The sequence below is a fragment of the Loxodonta africana genome, chromosome 5, assembly GCF_030014295.1.
Source record: "Loxodonta africana isolate mLoxAfr1 chromosome 5, mLoxAfr1.hap2, whole genome shotgun sequence".
NCBI classification, from domain to species: domain Eukaryota; kingdom Metazoa; phylum Chordata; class Mammalia; order Proboscidea; family Elephantidae; genus Loxodonta; species Loxodonta africana.
The window spans coordinates 28482994-28502364 of record NC_087346.1 but is presented as its reverse complement, the minus strand read 5'-3'; the positions used below and the strand labels follow the sequence as shown (position 1 = coordinate 28502364).

The 19371-nt window shown below is 41.4% G+C and overlaps 1 protein-coding gene across 1 annotated transcript in view; it reads right to left on the bottom strand.

Moving 5' to 3' along the window:
- The window catches only part of PRSS12 (serine protease 12), a 101910-nt gene extending 86641 nt beyond the window's left edge, over positions 1-15269 (bottom strand). The window contains exons 1-2 of the mRNA XM_010590518.3: positions 14737-15269; positions 1037-1175 (exon numbers count right to left, since the gene is read on the bottom strand). Of these exons, the coding sequence (XP_010588820.2) occupies positions 1037-1175; positions 14737-15238 (641 nt within the window). The 5' untranslated portion in view covers positions 15239-15269. The remainder of the gene's footprint in view (positions 1-1036; positions 1176-14736) is intronic.
- Between the last annotated feature and the right edge of the window lie 4102 nt (positions 15270-19371).

The window sequence follows — 19371 nt, the reverse complement described above, 5'->3', positions numbered from 1 at the left end:
GACACTGCGGGGGCTAATCAAAGCACCTAAGGCCCAGGACAACATCCCTTAATTCATTCCAGAAAAAGAACACAGGTTCTTCCTTCACACACACACACACACACACACAAAATGAACTTGTCGGTGTCTAAAAGCAGGAAGTTAAAAGCCAATGAACCACTTGAACAGACATTTCACCAAAGAGGACATTCAAATGGCCACCAAAACACATGAAAAGATGCTCAACATCATTAGCCATTAGCCATCAAAGAGATGCAAATCAAAATCACAATGAGATACCACTTCATTCCCATTAGGATGGCTAAGATACATTAAAAAAAAAAAAAAGCCAATGAATCTTGAAAACATTATGCTGAGTGAAGCAAGCCAATTAACAAAAGGACAAATACTGTATGATCTCACTTACATGAAATACCTAGAACAGACAAATATATAGAGATCAGAGTATAATAGTGGTTACCAAGGGTAGGAGGGAGGGGGAAAGGAGGAATCACCACTTAGGAAGCGCTGAAACTCTGTTTATATGTTGGGAAATTTGGCAATGGATATTGGTGATGGTAGCACAACAGTATGGAGCTGGTTGGTGTCACCGAACTGTACACATTAAAGAAGTCGAATTGGTGAATGTTGTGTCATCTACGTTTTACACTAACAGTAATAATAAAGCCCATGACAACAACTTAGGCTGCACAGGCTACTGAAAAATTACAATGCTTAGACTCAAATTACTTGCTTCCTAGACCTAAACAGCTATTTTTTTGTTAAAGCCAAAGACCAAAAGATACTTTTAACTTTTGTCCACTTAGCATTTGCTTGTGTCTTAGTTCTGTGGGGGTAGTAATACCTGAGGTACAGTTGTGTGTTAGAGAACTCATTCTTCCTGCTTGGGCCCTTTCTTTATAGCTCTTTTGCAGAGAGTGAGAATGAGGAAAGAGAGTGAGGAAGGAAGGCGTAACCTTTTCCATTGCAATGATGGATGTCTATCATTATTCTCAGATGTGAGCAGACTGCTTTGGTCAGGGATGGGGAAACTCACCCAAGCTGCAGCTGGTGACAAATGACCGATGCGTCAGAATCATCCCAGTGGCTGCTACAGACCGTGCCCCAAGCACCATTTGCAAATACTTCCACTGTGCCTTCAAACTCATTCTTGCCACCTCGAAGTCGTACTGACCCTAAAGTGAAAAAAGAATCCCCAAATCCCTTAATAGCAAATAACCATTTGAACACACTGGGACAGTTCTCAGTAAACATGATTTTCACACTCAGGTGGAGCCAGAATAATTCAGTCCCACTGTTCACAGCACATGCTTCTGCCTTTAAATTGGGATTTAACGTTCACAGCACATGCTTCTGCCTTTAAATTGGGATTTAACAAGCTTTTTTGTAATAAACATCCTGATGTCGATGCAAATTATAAAATGTAATGTAGTTATTAAAAAAAAAAAAACCTGCTGCCGTTAAGTGGATTCTGACTCATAGCGACACTATAGGACAGAGTAGAACTGCCCCATAGGATTTCCAATGGCCGTAGTCTTTATGGAAGCAGACTGCCACACCTTTCTCCCAAGAAGCAGCTGGTGGATTTTAACCGATAACCTTCCAGTTAGCAGACAAGAACTGAACTGCTGCACCACGAGGGCTCCTTAATGTAGTTATGCTTTCTTTTTTTAATTGAAGTAGACAGTCCAATCGTAATCTTAAAAGGGGAAAAATGAAAGGGTATGACGAATGCCTAATGTTGAATTCCAAATATTAGATTACATCACATATTAATTCCTCATCAATGTATTACCTTCTAACTTCACACGAGACAAGAGATAAGAAACACAGCACCAAAATTCAATAATCTACTTAAAAAATAACTGTAATTTGCTATGTTACAGCTTCCTTCTATTTGATCTGCTCATCCACTACTGAAGAATAAAGTGCTTTTTTCCCTTTTAACCTCAAGCAGTAGTCAAGACATTTCTAAAGACTATGTCCATGACTTCAAAAAGGTATGAATTAGCTTTGCAAACCCTACCGAATGTTGTTGTTGTTGCGTGCCGTCGAGACGATTCAGACTCCTAGTCAGAATAGCGACCCTGTAGGACAGACTGCCCCACAGGGTTTCCAAGGAACGGCTGGTGGGTTCGAACTGCCAGCCTTTTGGTTAGCAGCCTGAGCTCTTAACCACTTTGCCACCAGGGCTCCTGCCTAATGTTAGTCTTATGAAAATTGCTACTAGATAGAGTGGTTTAGTATAACTGATGAAGATCAAAAGCCACAGTCTTCAGTATGGATTACACCTTAACATAAAGAAAACAAAAATCCTCACACTGGACCGATAAGCAACATCAGGATTAATGGAGAAAATATGGAAGTTGTCAAGGATTTCATTTCACGTGGATCCACATCAACGGCCATGGAATCAGCAGTCAGGAAATCAAATGACAGACTGCACTAGGCAAATCTGCTGCAAAAGACCTTTTTAAAGTATTAAAAAACAAAGATGTCACCTTGAGGACTAAGGTGCGCCTGAGCCAAGCCACAGTATTTCCAATCGCCTCATATGCATGCAAAAGCTGGACAATAAATAAGGAAGACCAAAGAAGAATTGATGCCTTTGAATTTTGGTGTTGGCGAAGAATACTGAATACATACCGACTCCTAGAAGAATTAACAAATATGTCTTGGAAGAAGTACAGCTAGAATGCTCCTTAGAAACGAGGATGACTAGACTTCTTCTCCTGTACTTTGGACATGTTGTCAGGAGGGACCACTCCCTGGAGAAGGACATCATACTTGGTAAAAGTAGAGGATCAGCAGAAAAGAGGAAGACCCTCAATGAGATGGATTGACACAGTGGCTGCAACAATGGGCTCAAACATAGCAACAATTTTGAGGATGGTGCAGGACCAGGCAGTGTTTCATTCTGCTGTGCATGGGGTCCCTATGAGTCACAACTGACTCCACAGCACCTAACAACGACAGGGTCCAGGAGAAAATAATTGCTGAAGTGGTGCTGAGTTTCTGTGTAGGGTGAGGAAAAACATTTGGAAATGGCTACACAACATGGTGAATGTAATTAATGTCACTGAATTGTACACTTAAAAATGGTTATACATATTTAACCACAATATATACTTTTAAAGGGGTTGGAAAAAAATCATAATGAAAGGAAATGGAAACTCTCCTTGTTGTTGTTGTTGGTAGGTGCCGTCGAGTTGGCACCATGCACAACAGAACGAAATACTGCCCAGTCCAGAGCCATTCTTACAATTGTTGTTATGAAACTCTCCTTAACCAATCCTTACACATCGTAAATAATCTAATGTGCATATATTCACAATAAAATATTGCCTAAATCATCACAAAACTATCAAGAAGAAATGAATGCGTGTGTATCATTTAAATGATTAAGGCACTTAAAGATAAGAAGGAGAAAACCCTGCATAAAATCAATTATTACCATAACATCCGTACAATGGCATGGATAGAGCTGGAAATAGTTTCCAGGTCAACTATCAGCGCCACCATCATTTCTCAGACTCTCTGAACGTGCTGTGATGGCCTGAATTCATTTAGCCCTATCTGCTATAAATTTTTTTTTTTTTTTGCTGTATGGCTAGAAATTCAGACTGCTCATTCAATTTCCTTTACCAATGAATACAAATATTTGCAATTCTGAAATGCAATTTGCATGTCAATGACCAGTTAATTCTTTCTTAAACTCCACTCCCAGCCCCATCATCCCTAGCACACTACACTTTCCAAGCAGTGCCCCAGCAGAGTTTATCATTTCCTGAGAACCATTAAAACTCCTAAAGTACTCGCCTTGGTCTCAGGGTTTCTGTTTATTAAAAAACAAAAAACCCGTTGCTGTCAGGTCGATTCTGACCCCTAGCAACCCTATAGGACAGAGTAGAACTGCCACATAGAGTTTCCAAGGAGAGCCTGGTGGATTTGAACTGCCAACCTTTTGGTTAGCAGCTTGTAGCTCTTAACCACTACACCACCAGGGTGTCCATGTGTTTATTAACGGCGTATCATTCTATGAGGTTCACAAATCTTCCAGTAATTATTTGAAAGATCTTTTTTCTTAGTATCAGCATAATAATATGCTTCTTAGGTATTAAAAGTCTAAACACACCATTTATACCACTATGCATTTAAGATAGGCAGAAGTTTTGTTTGTTTTTGATTTTAAGAAGCTATATATTTTTTTTTTTTATGGACCTAAACAAAGGCAACTGAGCAATTTCAGCAATAACTATCTCCTAGATTCCTGTCCTTTCTACTCCCCCACGCCCCTCATCTCCAAACCTAAGCAAAGATCCAATCATTCAACAAACAACTTTCAAAACTTCAGGTATTACTTTATGCATTACACCATATTGGCTTCCGTCACTATATTTGAAATATTGCAACTGATCTAGCAGACATTTTATGGGAATAGAAGCATAAGACAGCCTGAAGAGTTTCTGTACACTGCAGGACAGCAGAGGAGTGGCTTTCTGGTTATCCTTGATTTAGGAGATAATACTGGAGTCATTATGCCCTGTCCTTGAGCATAAAGAATGTGCCCTAGCTGGAGCTGGACTCACAAGGACTCACGAAGACACATCAACTGGGCCTTGAGGTATAAAGACAATATCTAGGATCAGCTAAGATCAGCAACCTTGGAAAATATCTTTTAGGGAACCATAAACAAATCATAAACAGAGCACAAAAGACCCATTACTTTCCACTCTTATCTTTTTCTTTTAGCATTTAGTGAATAGTAAGATTTGTTGGGTCGCTATGAGTCGGAATCAACTCCACGGCGACAGGTTTTGTTTTAACATTTGTTGAACCGGTGAAGACCCTGCTGACTATCGTTTCTAAAGCTGAACTAATGGTTAAGAAAGGTGATTCAAAATGTAGAATCACTGTGATTTGGCAGTTTTTAGCCAATCTGTGAGAGGATGAAGCTTTCAATAATTTTACCCACTTGTAACATTAATATATACTGATGATTCTGTAGTATTCTTTCACAGACATGGCTCTGGCAGCATGCTTGTCCATTTCCCACTTTTGCCTCTTTAAACAGACACTGAATAAAACCTTTCTTTTTGCTTTACTATAGCTCTGTGATGATTTTCCCTAGAACATCCTACTTTTCGGGCTGATCCTACAGTTGAGGCTGATGTGTCCCAAACCCGTACAAATCTGCAGAAGGGTTATGCATTTGCACAAACTTACAGGAGCACAATTACTAGGTGGAAAGGGGGAAATATCCTTAGCTCAGTGAAAAAGAAATAAAATGAAACAGTAAAAAAAAAAAATCCACAAGGGTCAAAGCCCAGTAAACTAATTTCTACTGCTATATTAGTAACAATAATGTTATTCAGACAAATTCTAGACCAAATTCTTTGCCTGGTAAATATCACTCAATTGTCAGCATCTTGTATTATCAAGAACTACTCCCTCCTCCTCTTCTCACACTCTCCTACTCCAGCCAAGCACTCTGAGATGCTCCACGTGGACTCAGCTAATGTCTCTGGACCACCCCCTTCTCGTCCAATGGCGCTGGAGTTGTACCGTCAAAAAGTCACTCAAGTTCCAATTTGATGGAAACTGTCCTAGTCTAAATATTCTTGTTAAAAAATATCCTGACAACTCTAATAATAACCAATTTAAAGTTTGAAGTCTCAGACAGAGGGTTTAGGTCAACTATATATATATATATATATATATATATATATATTTTTAGGCATTACAAATTTACACACCAAAACAGTAACGGAAGAGAATTTGCAACTCTAAAAAACCAAAAAATTCTTTGCTATGGAGTCGATTCTGACTCATAGCAACCCTATAGAACAGAGTAGAGCTACCTCACAGAGTCTCCAAGGAGCGGCTGATGAATTTGAATTGCTGACCTTTTGGTTAGCTGCCGTAGCTCTTAACCACTATGCCACCAGGACTCCCTGTGACTCTAAGGCTCTGCTGAAAGGAGCTCTGGTGGTGCTGTGCTTAAAGTGCTCGGTTGGTTTGAACCCCCCAGCCACTCCACAGGAGAAAGATTTACAGCCTTGCAAACCTTATGGGGCAGCTCCGCTCTGTCCTACAGAGGCGCTGTGAGTCAGAATCGAATAGACGGCAGTGGATTTTTGTGCAAGCTATGCAGGGAGTCCTGGGTGGTGCAAAGGACTAAGCGCTGACTACTAACCAAAGGTTGGACACTGGAATCCATTCAGAAGCACCTCAGAAGAGAGATCTGGAGATCTACTGCCAAAAATTTACAGCCTTGAAAACACTATGGACTACATCTACTATGCACACATGGGGTCACCATGAGTCAGAAATGACTGGGTGGCAGAGTTTTAAGGCTATGCATGATGGAATGTCAGGGAGAGGGACCCCAAGAGTGCATAAAATTAATTGCTGCAAAAAAAAAAAAAAAAGCAAATGTCTGCCAGTACTGCAACTACCTAAATGTTTTTGTTGCTAGCTGCTGTTGAGTTGCCCCCAACTCATCAGCACCCCATGCACAAAGGAATGAAATGCTACCTGGTCCTGCACCATTCCGTGACGGGTTGCAGATCAGACTAGTATGATGCACAGGGTCTTCACTGGCTGCTTTTCAAAAGCAGATCACTAGGCTTTTCTTCTTAGTCTGCCTTAATCTGGAACCTCTGCTGAGACTTGTTCAGCATCATAGGAAGAGGCAATCCGCCACTGACAAACCACTTGAATCCAGGTCTCCCACATGAGAGGCAAGACTCTGCCACTAAGTCTCCAATATCTCACCTAAAGATAAAAGGTGCCAGTGTGCTACAATGCTCAGAATCCTACTATCTTAATTCCCTGACAAAAATTTTAACTTACTTTTAGTTTACTATCATTTTTCTTCTACGTTTTATAAAGGAAAGGGAATGAACAAGATTGATGTTACAGAAATTTGCTTTATTACAACTCTGCGAGAAAACAGGAATTCCCAAAACTGAGGGACTCTCAAGAAGGATTCACTTTAAGCGTTGTATTAGTTTCAATCAGCACAAGGTAAGCCTAAGAAGAACAGGTGACTGGATTAAACTTCCCTTCCCAAGTCTTATTTCAGCTTTGAGGCTGCTATGGTATTAACCTCCTTGGACATCTAGAGATCTCCCTTCTCATACTCCACACTTTAACCAAAAACCAAACCCACTGCCACAGATTCGATTCCTACTCATGGTTGCCCTATAGTTTAAGAGGTCTTAAAGAAATAGTAGGAAAATAACCAAATGAGCGGGTGACCTTTGTTTTATAAACCCAGTTCATGTCAACATACAGCAAACAAAGTAAAGTGCCTAGAAAACTTGAAGCACTTACTGAGGAAGATCAAAGACTACAGCCTTCAGTATGGACTACTCCTGAACATGAAGAAAATGAGAATCCTCACAACTGAACTGATAAACATCATGACAAATGAGGAAAAAATTGAAGTTGTCAATGATTTCATTCTACTAGGATCAATAATCAATGTCCAAGGAAGCAGCAGTTAAGAGATCAAAGAACATATTCCACTGGGTAAATCTGCTGCAAAAGACCCCTTTAAAGTGTTAAAGATGTCACTTTGATGACTAAGGTGCACCTGACCCAAGTCATGATTTTTTTTGATCACCTCATAAGCATGCGAAAACTGGACACTGAAAAAGGAGGACAAAAGAATTGATGCATTTGAACTGTGGTGAAGAATACTGAATATACTGTAAGCTGCCAAAGGAAAGAACAAATCAGTTTTGGAAGAATACGACCAGACCGCGTATTAGAAACAAGAATGGCAAGGCTTTGGCTCACTTTGGGCATGTCATCAGGAAAAACCAATCTCTAGAAAAAGACATCATGTTTGGTAGAGGGTCAGCAAAAACAGCCATTACAATGGACTCACACATACCAGTGATCATAAAGATGGCACAGGACAGGTCAACGTTTCGCTCTGTTGGCCATTCTGTTATACATAAGGTCGCCGTGAGTCAGAGCTGACAGGATGGCAACTGACGACAACATTAAGTTAACTCCTTATATGGTACTTATAGAATAGCATTCACTCATTTGAGGAGAAAGATAAAACAGAAAAACATAGATCCATTTCAGTAGTGTTTTCTGAATAGAATTATTAATATTTTTTAAAATCCTTTAAAAATGGCAGTTTATTTGATAAATGAGTAAAAAAAAATCATGTTCTCACACAAATCCATTCTCATCTATTCTTGAACTTCACAGATGTACAAAACAGTTAATAATTAGTTATTTCTGTTTTTCTGATCTAATAGGAAGGATGCATGCTGGCGACATTAAACCATTGTTCGAATCCTTGACAAAAAGTATACCTAAAGCTGTGAGTTATATAGAAGTTTCAGTTTATGAAGTATTTAAAAGGAATAAAAAAGAGGCCATTACATGTTGGGCAATTTAGTACACATACCTGACAGATAAACAAAATGCTGTCTTATACTAGATGCAACATTATGGGAAAATATATTAAATGGCCATTTCCTATCTTAATTATGAAATACATTTTTTAAGAAATCACAGTATCTGAAAACAACTGGTTTAGGGACCTGTTAGTTAAAATTTTCAAGTACAGTAGTGGGTGCTAGGTTAATTCTGATGTCATTTTCTTTCTACACCCTATCTGACAGTACAAAGGTATACCATTTTTATTTATGATTACATTCACCCCTAACTTCAACCTGTTCAGCACTGACAAATAGTAAATTTTATTCAAATCATCCCAGGTAGAAGTGAAATCAATTCATCTTTTAACATACAGCATCCCCTTGAACTAAGGTCTAAATGAACTCTATATGCCTCCATTAGTTCACATCTATAATTCATATTAATTTTTCATTTATTATTCATGTAGCTACCTTATCACTGAGAAAACTGAAACAGTCTAGTTCAAAATGAGAGAACACCCTCGGAATAACCATTTCTACCAATTCACATTGTGCTATTAGAAATTTATAAATCTCATAAATTACTTCTTGGTTTAAAACATTATATAGTATTATGCAACTGAAGCAGCCTCTACCTACACTAACAATATATGCACGTCTGTTTAAAAGAAATTTTTCACAAATTGTGAGTCCCTGACCTAGTTACATATAAGCAAATGGTATGGGGATTACCATTTCATTGCACAGCACTGAATAATGAAATTAAGCTACAGCTGATAGGAATCCTCTTATCTGTCTTCCACAGCATGTATCACAGGGAAGAGAATGAAAATGCTTATCATTCTTCCGGCACCTCAATCAGGCCAGGTGTCCTCAGAGGACACAGCGATTTCCTGTTCATCTTTGTAAATGCTTCCTCTAGTGTGAGCTCAGGAAACGTCTGATGAATGAATGAAACCTATCCGTGTCTTATGCCTAGAATCAACATTTTTCACACTTTGTGTTCCCTCTGGTGGTCCTAATAAAAAGTGTTGATGCTGACTTTTCATGTGTGGCCTATAACGGGAAAATAATCTCATTACTTTAATGTTCTGTATATTGTATACTGTAAATTTTTTATTGATATCGTCATGCCGATTTGTAGAAAAAACGAGGAGTGAGGGGGCTACCCTGAAAAAGCTAAGATGCTGTTGCTGTTAGGTGCCGTCAAGTGGGTTCCAGCTCATAGTGACCCTATGTACAACAGAAAGAAACACTTCCCAGTCCTGCGCCATCCTCACAATCCTCGTTATGCTTGAGCCCATTGTTGCAGCCATTGTGTCAATCCCTCTTATTGAGGGTCTTCCTCTTTTTAGATGACCCTCTACTTTACCAAGCATGATGTCCTTCTCCCAGGACCGGTCCCTCCTGACAACATGTCCAAAATATGTGAGACAAAGTCTCGCCATCCTTGCTTCTAATGAGTATTCTGGCTGTACTTCTTCCAAGACAGACTTGTTTGTTCTTCTGGCAGCCCCTGGTACATTCAATATTCTTTGCCAACACCATAATTCAAAGTTATCAATTCTTCTTTGGTCTTCCTTATTCATTGTCCAGCTCTCACATACATATGAGGCAATTGAAAACACCCTGGCTTGGATAAGTTGCACCTTAGTCCTTAAAGTGACATCTTTGATTGTTAACACTTTAAAGAGATCTTTTGCAGCAGATTTGCCCAATGCAATGTGTCGTTTGATTTCTTGACTGCTGCTTTCATGGGCCTTGAATATAGAGTAGAATTGCTTCATAGGGTTTTCCTGGCTGCAATCCTTACAAGAGCAGATTGCCAGGCATTTCCTCTGTGGTGTCACTGTGGGGTTCCCACCTTTAGGGTAGTAGACAAGCACTGAACATTTGTGCCACCCAGGGACTTCCATCCTGCCACAGGTCTAAGGATAAAAGTCATACTTAGAGGATGAAGGAGCCAAGAGGATAACAAAGAAACAGAGCTGTAGCCCTGTTATACCATGCGAGAGCCTGCCCAGCACATGGACTTCTTGTGATATGAATAATAAATCTCCTTATTGTTTCAGACATTTTCGGTCATATTTTCTATTCTTCATCATCAAAATCATCCTAACTGATCCACAACCATACCCAAACACATAGCCAGCATTTGCTTTCTTCTCCAAAATTTCCATAGGCATCTGTATTTTTGCATAGTCATTTTGTATCCATCTTCCCCCTTTATCATAAGAATTTCCCTGTTTTTATATATAGTCTTTACAATTATCACTGTAGCCCCTGCATAATAATAATAAAAAAAAGAATCGTATATGATGCGATTGAAAATACCATGGCTTGGGTCAGGCGCACCTTAGTCTTCAACGTGACATCTTTGCTTTTCAACACTAACGCTAATGCTTTTCAGAAGTAGACTGCGGGTCCTTCTTCCTAGCCTGTCTTAGTCTGGAAGCTCAGCTGAAACCTGTCCTCCATGGGTGACCCTGCTGGTATCTGAATACTGGTGGCATAGCTTCCAGCATCACAGCAACACGCAAGCCCTCACAGTACGACAAACTGACAGACACGTGGGTGAAGGTTACCTTAGTGCACAAGAAAAGAGTGACCATATGTATACATACTCATGGGTAATAGTGCAGAAAAGGTAAAGTAGTTAGATACCTCATCTTCCCTCTGAAGAATCTTCAATCTAGTTAAGAGTCAGATATGCCCCAAATCAAAAGTATTTTACAATCTGCCTTAGCCTGAAAAGCAGATTGAGCTAAATATTCAGTATCCAGCCAGTGAATATATCAAATCCGGTATTGCTGATAAATGTTTTTCAGCACCTGCTACATGGACTCTAGATGTGGCTTTAAAAAAAAAGAGTGGGGACAGCTTTCAGCCAACTTTTTAATTAACATTCACTTCCAACAACAGATGGACTTCACAGAGTATATCCCGTAAACAATAACACTTGTCCCATAGGTCTGCTTTCTCTATTTGAATCAAGAGATTTGGGGTTGGGTTGGTGCATATGCATAGGTTAATGTGACATGACAAAAACTGAGATCTATGAATCATTCTCTCTGGTAAAATCTCAGCATTATCATTTATTCTTCCCATTTTACCATCAATTTTCAGCCACCTATGATTGAGGTCTACTTGATATAACAAAGAGGAGCTGCTAGCACAGCGTCAAGCAAGTCGCCCATCTGACATACCAACCAGAGACCAACCCTCCCATTCAAGAGTCTAAATCATTGCAAGGTATTGTTGGGGAGTGGGAGGCGGAGGAGATGAGGGATCAAATTTTGTTAAGAGCTCAAGAATCTGCATTTTAACAAGTTTTGAGGTGATTCTGATGTCTACTTTGTGGACTTTTCTGCTGGGCTGATATGAGGCGACCCACTGGATGATTCTTCGTCACTAATTTGCAAGTTTTATACAACTAGGGCCCAGGCATCACGTTTCCCACTCCCAGGTATTTAAGCCACTGGCACCTCCATAGACCCTCCCCGCCAACTGAACCCGTACACCCTGTCCTGGTTCACCTGAGAGACCAGGATGTGGGACTGCCTCTGTCTCCTCCCCAGCCCCCTCCCCGTCAACTGGGCTCAACTAACTCTCCACCATGGAGGTACTAACTTCCTCATTTCTCTCCATGCAACTGGATACCTGACTCCAGCTACCAGTTCATTTTTTAAAGGAGAGATCTCATTACTATAAATTCTTCTTTTCTTTTGCCCTTGTTACTTTTCATAAAAGAAAAAAAAAAAGGCCATTGAGATTTTCAAGTCATAAGACACTGGAAGTCCTGTGCATTGGGCCAAACATAATTTCCTTCTCTATTTCTTTTAGGCTACCCTTTATCTACAAAAAGAGGATCACTATACAGCACAGGTATTTCCACCTGGGTACACAAGTAAAGAACTAGAGCAAAATAAGCTGCGAGGTGAAAATGTGCATAATTAACCCCATTTTCTTCTACATACCAGGATGCCCTCTGGTAGCTTCATCTATAAGACGTTATCTCATAAGGTTGCTACAAGAATTAAATGAGAAAAGGAACATAAAGTGCTTGATCCATCATCCAGTACAGAATGAATCCTTAATAAATTCTGTTATTATCAGACCAGGTCATTCTGTACACATGCTCAGAGCTAGGAAGGTCTTTACAATTAATCCATTCAAAAACCACTTTCTTCCAGATGAGGAAAACAAATATCGAAGAGTCTTACCCAACATTGCATAGCTACTGACAGCCAAAACTGACACCAGTGTTTTCTAAAACACAATAACACAATTCAATATTCTTTTCACTTTTCAAGGATACTTCTAGTTCACACACCTAACTGAAATATAGGGCCAGGAAAGTTGTAAGATTCAGAACATGCCAGTCTTCCAAGGTGTGGGCTGCGTCTAGCCAGCACCTGAGGAGTAAAATGGCAGAGTGGAAAGCTTTACATACCAGGACTCGGTCTCTGAAAGTAATTCAACTATTATATAGCCAATTACTTTCCTTTTTTGTGTGTGGTGGGAAGGCATTTATTTCCCATTTGGGTGGTTTCTTTTGTTTCCGTTGTGTTCAGTCACTTTACTCCAGGAAGTACACACAACTATTGCACAATCTTTGGGGTTCTGTCTAGTGAGAGTTAGCTATGAACATAAAGCATTGTGAAGCGTCTGAGTGGCTATTAGATTTAAGTATTTAAATATATTCAACTAAAGGAGGTGGGCTGAGAAACTCAAGGACAAGCTACTTTCCTCATTTGGACTATAAAGCTGAAAGAGTTATGTATCAGAGAGCAATAGATTACTGTAGTTTTTTTTTAACTTTGAATCCTATTCATTTTTTGTGTGTATATATTTTATATATATAAAGGGAACTTGTGTGTACTTCCCCACATTTATTCCTTAATAATTCTGCACACTTAACCATTTATAAAACTAAGAAAAATAGGAAAAGAAAAAAAATTGTCAATGGTTGCCAAATCTGAGATTTTACTACAAATAATTTTTTACAGTAAATAATAAGACAATGCTAGGGCTCTTTGCTCGATACCACCTCGAGTATTTTATACCACATTTGCATTCTGTCCCTGAAACACGAGTATAGTGATGACTTCATTCTCTAGGACGAAGGATAATTGATCTTAACCTTCCTATCACTTTCCTTTAACTCAAAGCACTAATGCAATTGAAGGCACAGATAAATAATACTTCTGTAGGAAAAAATGACATCAGAAAAGCTAACCTCCAAAAAGATACAAAGTGCAAGTTTCAGGGTCCCAATTCATGGAGCCGCTGACTGACCTGCTCCGATGGAAAGCTGCCAAAAAAATGTTTCAAGGGGAATTCAAACTTCAAAGGACATAAGGTTTTCTTCCCCAGTTGTTTATAAATAAAAGAAGGTAAAAAAAAAAACCCTAATATTAAACAAAACCCCAACAATTCAGAATGAGGCACTGTTAAAAGGCAAATTTTTCATTTACATTCAATTTATTATAATGTGATGTTTTTATTGCCACAAAACTTAAGTGTCTTACCAATTTTATCTCTTCATATTACTAACTAATCCCAAGTTCCCACAAATAACATATAAAGCTGAATGATGGAAATCTGAAAAACTGCATTTAACTATACCAAGTGGTTTCTACACTACCATTCCACCCATTTTCCCTTTTTCTTTCTTTTACTCCCTGATGATGTTTACCATATTGTGCCCCAGAATGTGAACATCATTTTGACAAGCGTATTTTGGCCCAGGACCTCTTAAAAAGATTTAACGTTACAAAACTAGAAAAACGCAAATTTCGCCATACTTTTTCAAACAGATCCATGATGGGATTAAATAGGCAAAAAGCTTACCGCATTTTTTGCAAATGAAGATTTATGGGGAGGGGAGGAGGGTATTGGTTGTCATATTACATTTATTATTTCCCTTTCCAAAACAAGTAATTAGCAACTTTAGCTTCTTTTCTTTGCCTCTTTTATGTAAATATGGTAACACCCTCAAGGCAAGCATATCTGGAGAACTCACATCCACCCAACACACACACACACACACACACACACCCTTACACAAACACAGACTTGCCAGAAGCCAGGAGCCCGCGCAGCACCTTACATAGAAACTGTCACCCCTGACGACCAGCACATACATAGCATACATTGGTAACCCTAACTATCGTGCCCGTGAACTCTGTGGTAGCCCACCACCACAGCCCGCAATGCAAACTCGCTACCCCACACACTCTCTCTTCAAGAGACAACCTATGCCCGCCTCCAGCCAGGCTGGCTTCGCGCCAGTTCCAAGTTACCGCCGCTACCCCAAGCCATTCACCGTGTCTGCAGTCGCAGTAGCCCCAGTCCACTTGGCCGTGGGCGTTCCCATAGAAGCACCAAGGTCGGCCCGCGCCGTCGGGGCTCCGACAAAAGTTGTGGCGCTGCCCTCTCAGCTGAGCCCAACCCGCCGGGGGCGACCGTTCCAGGAAGGGTGGCACCTCTGCCCAGCGTAGACATGCGGCGCCGAAGTCCGTCACGTTGACCCACGACTCGCCGGCTGGGCAGCCCCCCGGGTACGGCCGGGGCGTGCGCGCCGCATGGACCGCGTGCAGGCTCTGGGCATGGAGCGCGCGCGGCGGGTGCGGGACGCTGGGGAAAGGAGGCGGTGGAGGTGTCCTCTGCTGCTGCGGATGAGTGGGAAGGTAATAAGGATACCCGGAACCCAAAGGGGCTAAATGGCGGTGGCGGTGGCGGAGAGAGTAACTGAGGATCGGATCAAATCTGACCACTTCGGAGATCACCCCTAAAATCAGAGCCACCACGAACCGGGTGAGCGTCATGGTGCCAGCCCACTCAGGTTTGGTCCATGCACCCAAGCTCTTCGGTTTCTGAAGGGGAGGAGAGGAGGGGGCGGGGGGCGGGGCCGCAGCGTCCTTCGAATCCCCCTCTCTAACCCCCTCCCGCCCCCCGCGCGCGGACCGCCTCCCAGCCACCCGTCGCAGGTCCACTGCCGCGCCTCGGTCCCTGCCCCAGGGGGCGCGGTGTGTCTGGGTAGCCGAGGACGGTCGCGAGCGGTGCAATCTGAATCTCGTCTGAGACCCAGCTGGTGGGAAGGACTGGGAAAGAGAAGGCATGCACCGGTCGGGGAGTAGTAGGGCCTGAGCCTTAGGTAGCCCGCTCCTGCAAGAGCCAGGAACTCTGCCCCCTGGCTGTGGGCGCAAGGCGCGCAGCCTTGGCTGGGGCAGGACCTGCGCTCTGCCGGTGCCCGGCTCCCGGCTGCCAGTCGCCCGGCCTGGCCAGCTGCTAGAACGGTGGCGGCCGCGCTGCGCCAGAGCCAAGCCTGAGGCTGCCAATGCGGGGGACGGTCTTGACTGTCTCTTGCCAGCAGGCAACACCACCACAGCCTCGCGTCTGGCAGCTCCCAAGTCTGGCACCAATCCTTGAAACTCTCTCTCCTCCACCCCCTTCCCGTATCTCGTTATCTGTTTTGAAATCCCTAGAAGAAAAGTCTGGATGAATTTAGGTACAAATTCCCCTGATAATTCCCAGGATAAAGTTATCAAAGGCCACGAGAAATGTTAAAGCCATTTTGCTGAACTGTGACCCCCTCAAAGGCAAGACCACATTTCACTCGGCTTTATATCCTGGTGCTTTGCACCGTGCCTGACTCTTATTGAAAAAGACCCCAATAAATATTTACTGAAAATAAGTTCCTGAGCCAACCCAGGGAAAGGAGCTTGAGCCTTTCTGCTTCCCACTTTCCTGCCCTGGACAACACCAGTTGTGTGATTATTATTGGGTTTCAGCGAGGCCCTCTTAATACCAAGTTTCCTCTCTAACCGGAGAAATCTTCATCCTCATCCGTCCAGCCTCCATCCTATTCAAAAAGCCCATTGCCTAACACCTACCCGTTCTTGCAAGGCAAGGGACTTGAGTTAAGCCTACTTCTCCGCCTCTCCAAAGTGGACCCTGCCTGGCCCCAATTTTGTAGTTGCACTGTTCGCTTGACCTTAGATTAAAAGGGCCCTTTCAACCCATCCCTTAGCCCCTCACCACCACCCCCCAAAAAAAGTTGGTTTAGAATTAAAAAAAAAAAAATCACTGGAGCTGGATGTTTTAGGATTTCTGCTTTTACTTGTTCCTGATTATGCTACTAAAGTTAAACAAAGAAAAAAAATCAAATCCAAAGCCTTTGCTGTCCAGTCAATTCTGACTGATTGCTTGACCTTGCAGGACAGGGTAGAACTGCCCACACAGGGTTTCCAAGGAGGGGCTGGTGGGTTGGAACTGCAGCCAGGCTCTTAACCACTGTGCCCCAGAAGGTGATATTTTACTTTCTAACTCCATAATGTTTCCATGTGGCAGAGGAATACTGTCCCACAATGTAATGTACCATGAAGAAAATGTGAACAAAATTTAAATATTTATTGTTAAAGCCTGGCTTTCCATCAGGAACTGGACTAATTCCCTACACCCAGCTTCAAATAATACATTTTAATTAACTTTCGTGAATGATATTATTGTGGTTTTTTTCCGCTGATATTAATAAAATATTTGATTTGACTTCAGAGAGAATTTGGGCAAAATAAATGATATTAGGAATCTACAAATGCACTCGTCAAATCTTTATTCAAATTTTTATTCAAGATGCCTTTACTCTCTAGTTTGCTTTTTCACTAATAGTAGTCTGGTATCTTAGGCTTCGTTCTCTAGAGAAGCAAAACCAGACAAGAAAACCCTATGAAACACATGGGGTCACCATGAGTAGGAATCAACTAGAAGATAACGGGTTTCCGTTTATTGGTTTGGTTTATTATGCATTACTTCCTCTCACTCCCACCCCCACTAATATTTTCATTCTCTCTCTTCTTTCATTCCTTCTTGCTGCTACCAACCCTGGTGGCGTAGTGGTTAAGTGCTACGGCTGCTAACCAAAGGGTCGGCAGTTTGAATCTGCCAGGTGCTCCTTGGAAACTCTATGGGGCAGTTCTACTCTGCCCCATACGGTCGCTATGAGTTGGAATTGACTCGACAGCACTGGGTTTGGTTTGGTTTTGGTTGCTACCAACATGCAGATATTTAGGATTTCCAATTCTCACAACCAATCACAATGTGTGTTGGAGAAGAGGAGAGTTGCAGGGAGAAATACTCTCCTTCTACCTCTTTTAGGCCCCCACCTAACCACAGCTCCCTCCTCAGATTCTTATCACTCTCTATCACAGGTATCAAAGCCAAAGGAAGGGGGGAGACAACTCTTAACACCTGTAAGAGTCCCACAGCTGATTTCTTCTCTGTCTTCCCCTTCCCTCAGCAGCAACAAACCACAAGGAAGGAGAAGAGCAAAAACAAATGATGTCTTGCAGTCACTTCCACCACAATCCCTGAAAGTTCCTAGGAGACCCCCATATTCTCAACACCTCTGTTACCTCCAGTTCCAACAAGCAGCCTCATTGATGTGGGGACCCAAGAACTCAACTCCCTCTATTCTTATAGCCTATTCTAGTAGATTCTAGGCCCAGAACTATAACCTGAAGCCTAGAAGAGTGAAGGGAAGAGTCTCCTTGCCCTCATCACAGCAGGGAGAATGACAGCCTTGGGAGGGTGGGTACACATACATCTTCATATCTGTACTTTCCCATGGCAACTATGTTATATGTGGACGTTTTATGTTTTTAGGGGATCACTGCAGTTCACATGCATGATGGACTGACTAGTCATTTTGTAGTTTGATTTGGAAATGTAAGAAATACATATCACATTATTTCTACAGAGTTCCAAAGACCAATTTAGAAATTACCTTTCGGAAAAAGCTCATGTACAATTTGGGTATTCTCTGTATTTGGAAAAGTTAAGAGCTTTGAAACTGATGACATAAAAGTAGTATTTACTTTTCACGATTCAAGTGTAAAAACAATGTTAAAAGAATACTGAACATTGCTCTTTACACAAAAGAAAAAAATCAAATATGAAGACCTACCTAGGGATAGTGAGAGATTCAAAATTATGACCTTATCAGGTCCTTAGAAGAAGAAAAAAAATACAATAACATGAGAATATAATATCTAATCAAGAGTTCAAGAACATAAGAAAAGAATCCAGAAAAAAGCGAAGATTGCTAAATGAATGGTACAGTGATTCAGGGTCAGAAATGTTTATTAGCAGGAGGTCTCCGGCAGTGGGGGTGAAGTGTATACCTCTGCTTTCTACTGATCACGCTTTTCCCTGCTGTACTGGGCCATCAAAAACCTCCTAGGACCCACAGTTGCAACAGTTGTCCGGTTGGGCTGTCAACTTTATACATAGTGTTCAAGAGGAAGAGAAAAGCTCTGCTCAAATTATGGTGCCCATAATGTTTATAAGTCATTTGATCTCTACTTTCCTCATTGTTTAAGACTGCATTTTATAAAACAAAACTATGTACTTTTATTAGTTTGTATTTTTAAAAATTCATCTAAACTTGATGTCCTTTCTGTATGGAAATTAATTCTACAGACTTATTTTTAGAGTTACTCAAAAGGCCTGGCAACCCTCTTCCAAAAATTAGCCAGTGAAAACTCTATGGATCACAACAGAATATTGTCCATTACAGTTGCTGGAAAACGAACCCCCTAGGTAAAAATGGACTCCAGCATGCTGGTGATCATGTAGATGGTGCGGAACTGGCATTGTTTTATTCTGTTGTACATGGGGTCACCATGAGTCAGAGCTGTCTCAATGGCAACCAATTATGTATCTATAAGGAGCCCTGGTGGCACAGTGGTTAAATACTTGGCTCCTAACTGAAATGTTGGTGGTTCAAACTCACCCAGCGGCTCTGCAGGAGGAAGACTTGGAGACCTGTTCCCATAAAGATTACACCCTAGAAAACCCTTTGGGGCAGCTCTACTCTGTCACGTGGAGTTGCTATATGAGTTGGAATCAACTCAATGACATGCAAATCATATATATATACGTGTATATGTATGTATATATA